A 9644-nucleotide genomic window follows, 5' to 3' on the forward strand; every position below is an offset into this window, starting at 1 on the left:
AATTCAAATGACTTATGAAATTGTAAGGGGGCTTAGTACTGTAGAGTCAATACAGGCAGCATCAAAGGAATTTTTTAGAATTTCATTTGACATAAATCCACTTCATATCAAAAATTTCACTAAACACACATTAACCCCAAAAGGAATACGGTCTGAATATTTTTTAGAAGCATATTGAGAATGATAAGTTGAAAAGGAACAGTGACATTATTCAGCTGCTTTGCAGAGTATGATATTTACAAAAAAAGTTATTTTTGGCAATAAACAGGTGTTGTATTACAAAAATTTGAATTTTTAATAATGTGGAATTGTGTAACTAGATGGCCTAACAAAATTTATGTTGGAAACACTTTTCAAAGTAGTCTATGGAATCCTAAAAATCGGGGGGAAAAAAGAATTAAAAATTGCAGTTGAGGAAGGCTTGCTTTAATGGTGGCCATTCAGTGAAATGCCAGCTTTTTAGGTTGCGCATTAGTTGCCAATTACATACCCTCGCTTATCATATTAGGTTAATCAAATCCTATTGGGCAAGAGATAATTCAAAATGCAAGGTGCAGATATTTTTTTATAATGATTCTCTTCAAAGGTGGTCTAACTGTGACCTTTCAAAGCCGCCTTTTTTATTTAATGATAATTACCACAAAATCATTATCTATAAACATATACTTAGACCACGTGTTTGGTGTGTTAATGACACAACTTATTTTGCCTCAACCACAGCTTGTATTTTAGCTGACTTGGCACACTGCTCCGTACAGATGTAGGATAATCGTGGCATAATAATACCCAGGAAAAACCATTTCCGTTTAGTATTGCAGGTGGCGAAAGACATGCATGTAATTTAGCTAGTCCCGCACATGGAACCTAGAAAAATGTGCTGCCACCAATCGCGCCACTATTTTATGACATCATTATTCATTAACGTCAGACGTAAAATGAGGGAATTTCCCAAGTTGAAAATTCATTTTGGGTTTCTTATTCTAGATTTGTTTTTTTAAAGACTTATAATACGCTCATAAACAACAGACTTTTAAAGATTTAATGACTTGGTGACAACCCTGTCATATGAAACCTAACTACCATACCATTGTGGAGCATACAGGACCGCCTTAGTTGTAACTGTCAACATCTTCTTCAGGGTGATTTTTTCTCCAAAATATGTTAAATTCAAAGATGAATATAAATGAAACAATAAATTATTTTAGAATGTGGCTATAAGTTATGCAAGTAACATTCTGGAAAAAACAAGTTACATTTGTAAACAATTAAAACAAACCTATTCCAAAAACTGTTTGTTACTAGGACATCTAGGGATATATGAATTGGCCTAATCAAAAATATAATACCTATTTACAAAATAAGTTTAAGTCTAACAATTTTTTAATAATTGACAATAATTTAGAATTTACCTAATAACTCTAAAGAAATTTGATAAAAATTCCAAGTGTCAATACCAAAAGGCCAAATGTCAGACCGGTCTCTGATGTTCCATCCTCTCTCCCTACTGTTTTAAGTGTTATTTAGATCAGTGCTCCGCAACCTTTTTTCACTTGCGGCACACCAACAGAGCTAAAATAATAAGGCAGCACAACTACAAAATCTATGACGATCGACAATGAACAACAAAAGCAATATTTCAAACTGTCCTTTCAAAAATGTCCGTTTTACAATTAAACGCATCGAAGGCGCCGAAAATTTGACGTTTTACATTCGTTTATCATCTGATTTTAGAGTCTTCCTAATCTTAAGACGGTCAAAGGGACTCCAGCCATAAGACCGAAATTAGAACAACATCACCGTCGGATTAAAACACAGTTCGGACTAAGGCCAAAACAGGACTAATACCTATAATTGCATAATAAGGTCTAAATCGTTAAAGTCCTAACCCGTCAGAATAAGACCTAAATGTGGAGAATAAGGTCTATACAACCTTTTACCCAACCTCAAACCCCTCCCCTAAATTCATCACTTACTCCTCTAACAATTCCAACCCTAACTTAATCTTTAACCCCACCCATTACCCACCACCAACCCCAAATAACGGGAAAACAACCCAATGCTAAAACAGCAGCGCCGTAATCGTTGTTTAAACGAAAACGACAAAACGTCAACATCGAAACACACATGTTAGACCGAAGTGTCTCGATTATTCCATACCCTCTTCCTTACATTTCTAAGCATTATTTTGTCCATTTAAGCCTTACTCCGACAGGTTTAGGTATTTTTTACTCTATTTTAGAGATCTTATTCTATCGTGATTAGAAAACAATGCGGTATATACTCTTGTTATTGGTTTAGTTAAAAAGCTGTTTTTAAATTCGACTTGCGGCGATTGAACGTAACATAGGTTTTATAGTTTTAAATATTTAGGAAAAATTATAAGTTACACGTTATTGCAGAAGGTTAAAATGCCTGCCTTGATATACCATTTTTGTTTAATTTTGCTGTACAAAATACAATTAAAACACGCAAGTAAACACCTCGGGGCAACGTCGCGACACACCTGGCATGGTCTCGCGGCACACCGGTTGCGGAGCACTGATTTAGATCATTAAAAATTGATTTTGTATTGCCATTTTAAAAAAGGTATCTTTTAGTGGGAAAAAACGCAGTCATGGGCCAGGTTGGAAAGTAAGGCCTGCGTGGGGGATTTATCGCCCAAATGCGCAAAACTTTCCTCATGCTAACAGTTTTCAGTATAGTACTCCATTTTCAGCCGTGCAAGTTTTACAAATACCGTTATTACAGCCGCGCAAATTTGGGCGGAAATGTTATTACAGCCGTGCAATTTCAAGCTGCAAAATCGTCTCCCCCGCGCAAAATCCAAAGTTTCCAATCTGGGTCATGGGCATATAGGTTGTTTATGATTTTAAATCATCACACTTATTTTCAATAATAGAATTGTTGTGTGCTGGCAGTTTTACTGTGATTGGCACCTTATTAACTTGAAAGCACGCGAATTTAAGTTAAATAGACAAGTATGACATTCGCATGGCCGGATCTAGGGGTACCAGGCCACGCTTCTCTAGATAAATAAACTATCTTTTTTCCGAACATTTTAACTATGTAAATGCAAAAAATGTTCGCACTTTGCGCAAACTTGTTTCAGCTTCTGCTATGTTCTCGTCTCTGTGTTAAAAAAATCGAATTAGCACAAAAGCACGATGCATACTATGTCATGTCGCGCTGTGTGACTTGGTAAACAATTTCATTTAAATTGGATTATAAATGCCTTTTATTAAGAGCAATATGCAAATCTCTGTTATGTGCCTAATGTATCACTTAAAATTTGCACACCGAGATTCTGCCAGCCGGGTGACACATAACCTCGGCAAACAATTTCTATTGAATGTCGTTATATGATAAATATGCAAATCTCTACTAATATGTCACTCATTCCTAATTGAAAATTCCTGCCAATTGAACGAAATAAATGTTTTTTTGGGAATATTACCTTTGGTAATGCTAGCGCTTGGTAGTTAAACCTTTAGGTAAACCGCCTAAGAAAAAAAAATTGCCCTCCTGGGTGCATAGAACCGTTACTAGTAAATAAATTAAAAAAAATTAAAACTGGAATAATCAATTTAATAATTCACCCAACCCACCCTAACCCAAATCTGCACCATTACGCAAATAATTTGCATATATTTAATAACTATTTAAGCCCTGGGGAACTCTGGTCGGCATAAATAGGAACACCTAAGCCAGTGGTTCTCAAACTTTTGTTCAAAAATTATGCAACGGCCCCCCAGCAATTTTTTAATTGCTCACGGTCCTTAAAAATATACACAAATAAACTCAAAATAACACGTTGTTTTTAATTGTATCAATGGGACGGGTGCACTTGCTTCTTTGCTATCAGTTATGTTAACCTCTAATTAACGAATCACTTTATTTGAGTATAGCAATGACGAACAGTTTTAAAACCGTGACTGTACAGCCCACAGTGGCCAAGCTGTAAAAGCGTAATTCTCACTAGCATAACGCAACACTATGACGTCACAATGGACAATTTAACTTAAGCGTGCAATAACGTAAATGAACAACTAATCAGCTTGGTTTGGAAAAGTAAGTTGCTTGAAAATTTTATTGCACAAAAAATTATCTTCTTTAAGAGAGTCGTGTTGATTTTTTTGTTAGGTGCTTCGCGGTCCCAGAAAATTGTCTCGCGGACCCCAAAAGAACCGTGGACCCCAGTTTAAGAACCACTGACCTAAGCCAATGGGAAGATTTAGGTGTTCCTATTCTTTGACTATTTTCTTTGACAAACTAGACACGAGTCCTTTTCAAATACTTTTGACTATTTTAACTACGTTAAAGTGCAAAAAATTTTCCAAAAAAAAGACATGATCTTTCTATGTCCAGTTTGTTGACGTTTTGATGCTGTCTTTTTAACTAGATCAACGTTTCTTTAACGTTGCGCCGAGGAAAAACGTATTTGAAAATATTAAACAATTTTTCATTTTTTATTTTCGGCAATGTAATAAAAACTTGCAAGAAATTTAAAACAAATGCCTTATACCAAAAACAATAGCGCTCCCTTCCCTCGCCAGGTGTGCACTAAACACTGACCTAGACTAACTATTAAAATTATTGTCTGATTCACAGTTGTTCTAACATTTCAATAACACAAATCTTAGTTAACATTTTTGTGTGGCCCGAAAGACCTTTCTAAGTTTGGTTTTGGCCCGCGATTAGAAAAAGGTTGCAGAACCCTGACCTAAGCAAATATGACTTGTAACTATTTGGAATCTGTCCTAAATTTGTCAGAGAAAAACTTAAATAATTTTAACTAAAACAGTAGGGAGAGTGTTTGGAACAGCCAGTCTAACAACGACCGTTTTGCCATAGCTGTTTGGACAGCCTCGTTTAAATGAAGCCTCTGTTTTGGCTTTTGTTTCTGGTTAGGGGTGCGTAGGAGACTGGTAAAACATTTCAGGTGGTTTAGGTAGTATTAAATTTATTTTTATGGGAGTTAGTGATGAAGTTCAGGATGGGTTGGTCTTTCCGATCGTTTAGGTGTTATTCTGAGGCGGATTGGAAACTTTGGATTTTTTGCGGGGGAGACGATTTTGCAGCTTGAAATTGCGCAGCTGTAATAACATTTCCGCCCAAATTTGCGCGGATGTAATAACGGTATTTGTAAAACTTGCACGGCTGAAAATGGAGTACTACACTGAAAACCGTTAGCGCGACGAAAGTTCTGTGCATTTGAGCGATTTTTCGCGGCTGACCGCTAGGGATGTTCAAAGTAGAATATCGAATCCAATTCTGCCGTTTATTTCGGGTAATTGGAACCGATATAATTTAATGTTTTACCGCCGATTGTCGCGCCTAATTGCACAAACGCGTGTGGTAAGTTGGCCTCTCGCTGCGGCGACCAATTTACAGTGCTTGCTTTAAATGTAACCTGGTAGTGCAATGTCAGCGTTTTTTTCGGGCGACCAATTACCGCGTCTCGCGATAACGTTCGTGTAATAATTAAGTGTCAATCAAGCGTTATTGGGCGAGCGATCAACGAGTAATGTCTGGTGTGGAGTTCGCAATTTCCCTAAATGCGTTAAGTGGCAAAAGTAACATTACGCTGTAAAACATGCTGGCCGTCCACAAAATGACAGAACTTTGTTAAGAATGTTGAACATATGGGAGATTTTTTTTATTATAATGTACACATGTTAAAAAATTGTTTGGGCGATTTATTGCTGTGATTGTGCGTCCTGTAGGGTAGATTAAGATTAATTCCTACCCCAAACAAAATCGAGGTTAAATAATTTAATAAAAATATACTAGGATTCGCTATTCTGGATTCGTTATTCTAGATTCGAAACCTATTATTCTAGAATACCTTGGGATTCTACTTTGAGCATCCCTACTGACCGCATTTAACGTTGATTTTGCACAAAATGCGCGGCTATGATCGCGGCTGAGCGGGGCCTTACTTTCCAACCTGGTACTGAGAAGTTAAAGTCAAATTTTATACTTCAATACAGATATTAGATATTCATTATATTCTAAACTGATTTATTCCTATTTTTACCAAAGTTGTTCTATTCCTATGAATACGCTATACGAAAACGATTAAATCAGTGAATGCGTTTATTGATTTCAAGTTATTACCCTCCCGTTTACCGAACTTCGATATTCGCACTACTGCACAAGTATTTAAAAAAATTACAATACGATCTATTGCTCAAGTCGTACTTCGGTGCACATAATTGCTCCTAGATTAAAATAATTAAAATAATCTACAAAGGCCACTATGAGGGATAACCAGTAATCATGACCTCCGCTGCAAAATTCTTTTGACAACGATTGAAAAATATGTGATAATTTTCTATCATACAAATTATAAAAATACTTTTGTAGGCACCAGCCTTAAGACCGAAATAAGAAAAACATCAACGTCGAAATAAAACACAGTTTGAAATAAGACTTATAGCTAATATTATTTAATCAATGTTAAGTAGCCTACGAAGAAGATATAAATTAACACAGTAAAGAAAAATTACAATGCTTGATTTCCTGCGAAATGCTAAATATTTGGGTAACACCATAAAATAAATTTGATTACATGATAAGGAAATATTTTTTTAAACGAGAAAACAAAATTACAATGATTCATTGCTCAATTTGTTTGCTAAGGGACAACTCCCGGGTCAAGATTATTTTCCTATTTCGTATAGATATAGAGCAGGGGTTCTTAAACTGGGGTCCGTGAACTAGTTTTAAGGGGTCCATGAAGGCCAAATTGAAATATTAGTGTAAATATATTTAGGAAGTAATCAATTTAAAAAAAAAACAGTTTGATTAAAAATAAAACGGTTTTGCACTGAATGTATTTAGACTCTATTCCACCTTCACATTTTTGGACCGAATCAGCAGATTAAGAAGTCTATTTGTACTATGACCAGTGTTCCCTCTAAGAAAATTTCCTACTGCGCAAATATTTTTTGTAGTGCGCAAGAATATTTTTGTAGTGCTGTAGCGTCATAAGTAATAATTAGTGGATAATTTGGAATTTATTGTATTGTGTATTTATCAAATATGTTACGATTTATGATTTGTCACTTTTTCACGCCTTTTACCAAACACTCGCTGTCATTCTGAGAACAAAGCATTCGGCTGTTTCACCATGATAAATGTTATATCGTTACACATACTTCCGTAACAGATAAAAGTATTTCACTTGTGTGAACGCGTTATTGTTAAAGTTCCCGGCTGCCAAAAAGGCTCCGGGTTATAAATCATTTCCGCTTTTTGGTGTTGCCTTTCCTCTTTTATGCAAACTTTCAACTTATATATGCGAAAGCTTATATCAATATAACCAGTTGGTGTCAGTTAATACACAGAAAGGTTGTGTTGCTCGCCGGCTTCTGGCTGGTTTAGCAAGCCAGCAACAAAAACTGTATGGATTTGTAATCAGACTACAACAATACTTATTGAAGCAATAGTGTGGTTGATTGGTCGAGGCAAATTAGTTTAATGAGACTTGCAATCAACACGCATGCCTCAGTGCGCAAGAATATTTGAAGGCTGCGTTGGCAGGGGCCCGCGACCGATCAATGTTTCTTGTACTGTGGCGAGGCATGAAAATTTTAAAGATGACGTCACGAAACACATATTTATAACACTGTGCTGCGTTTAAAATTTTTTTTTCAAAGGTCAAAGATGTTTTAACTGTTTCTAAATCAATTTTTTGTGCTGAACCCAAAAATACCAGCAGTTTATTTCAATCAGGTCAAGTTTTTTATTTATCACCTGTTTAATTATTCTAACTGTGTTCATAATTATGCCCAAAGGAACTACTAACTCTGGTCATACACTTTATCATATTTTGTTATTAGAAAACGTTTTTGTTTAAATAGCTATTCTAGATACTGTAGAGACACACAACTAACCAAAAAGCTTCCCAAATCATATTTTTCTCTCAATGGCGCTAAACGCGACGATACTGATGATATTACTACACACACTTGACTTATGATGGCAAAAAATTTCGCTTCAAAGATTTTCTTCTGTGTGGAATTTGGAAGATCTCATTTTAGGCACCAACAGTAATCTGCAAGCATGTTTACGTCTGAGGTGTTAGGCTCATTTAGAATAAAAACAGACTCGTATAACAAAGGGGGTATAATCAGATTTATTTTATGCAATAAAATAGCGTTATAATATTCAGTACTCACTTTGATTGACAGAACTTCGCAACAAGACTCCGGTACAACAGATAAAAAGTAACACGCCTAACTTAAGACTCAGAAAATGTGAAGTGAGAGAGAGAGCGAGCAAGAACAGACAGATTTTTTGACGAAAGAAAAAAAGGTCGCTAGAATGCGTTGCTGGCTTCTGGACAGGAAAACGGCTTAGGAAATAGACCAGGCACAAACGCTCGCACAATTCGACAAGCGTGACAGCTCAAACAGGAAGCTAGCTTGCAGCTGCGATTAATTATATGCATACAGCTTTAAACATAAGGCATTGCTTAACCGAAAACTTAACAAATTAAATCTGAACGAAATATAGTTAGGCTATATTGCTTTGTAAGCTATAAACGCTACAAATCATCCCCCTTGTCCAAAAGAAAGTCCGGCTGATGTTTGTCTGCTTCTTCTTTTGCTTTTTCCTCCTGTCTTTAAAAGCATTGTTTAATATGATGAATTCCTCCAGTCCTTTTTAAGCATTGTTCAAAATGACGAATTTCTTCAGTTTAGATTCCAGGTTGAAAAAGTGGTGACGTGAGCTCTTTCCAGTGATGGATTCCAAAAGCTCGGTGATGATGAACACTCCGATGAGGACGTAGATGCAGGATCAGAGATGTGATGACTAGTTGACACGAAAATCCATGTTCCAGATGACGAGATGAAAAATCTCCTCCGAACAGAAGGGTTGTGGTCTCCAATCAATCAACTATCGTACAAGAAGAGTCGAACACCTCCGAGGGTTGATTGCCAAATGAGTCTGTAATTTAAAACTTGAGCGCAGTTATCGGATTCTAATAAGGTTGTTATGTTAAGTCTAAGATACTATAATCTGTAAAATCTGTGACACAACAAAACATAAATTCATGGAAACAAAAATTAAACGAAAAGGTAACAGAACAGAAATAGTCGGTAACAAGTAGTGAGAGCTGAGGAGCAAGAGAAAAGGAAATTCTGAATGAATCTCGGAAACGAGAAGGCAAGTGAATGGGACGACCTCGTCTAGTATGACGCAAAGGCTCGTCGGTGGAAACTATTTCATTAGTTTCAAAGATGTTAGAAAGTTATCAACATCTGTAGCATCAGGACGAAAGTTGGAAGAGTCAGGAAGAGCCATGAAATCTGAAATATCTGGAAGATAAGCAACCTTAATCCTGTCTATGGAGACGTTGTTACTACGTCCGCGCATAGCAAGAGTGAAATATTTTGGATGCTCATTTAAAATCTTGTAAGGACCGTCAAAATGAGGATAAAGACTGCCTTTGTTAGCATTCACCCTGACAAAAGCATGAGTGCAGGACTTCAGCGATGGGTCGAGATACACCTTAGTATCTTTTTGTTCTCTACGAGGAATAAAAGATTGAAGCGACATAAATCTTGTCAGTTGCTGCGAATATTCATGTTGAGGCACATTCGGAACGTAAGGTTCGAAAAATTCGCCTGGCAAAC

General features: G+C 36.3%; 1 protein-coding gene across 1 annotated transcript in view; it reads right to left on the reverse strand.

Annotated features, from left to right (window-relative positions):
- Positions 1–1254, reverse strand: part of LOC146148608 (ATP synthase F(1) complex subunit gamma, mitochondrial-like) — a 30997-nt gene extending 29743 nt beyond the window's left edge. The window contains exon 1 of the mRNA XM_083388675.1: positions 1086–1254. Within this exon, the coding sequence (XP_083244801.1) occupies positions 1086–1129 (44 nt within the window). The 5' untranslated portion in view covers positions 1130–1254. The remainder of the gene's footprint in view (positions 1–1085) is intronic.
- Between the last annotated feature and the right edge of the window lie 8390 nt (positions 1255–9644).

This window comes from Ascidiella aspersa, chromosome 4 (assembly GCF_963924565.1).
Source record: "Ascidiella aspersa chromosome 4, kaAscAspe10.2, whole genome shotgun sequence".
Taxonomy (NCBI): Eukaryota; Metazoa; Chordata; class Ascidiacea; order Phlebobranchia; family Ascidiidae; genus Ascidiella; species Ascidiella aspersa.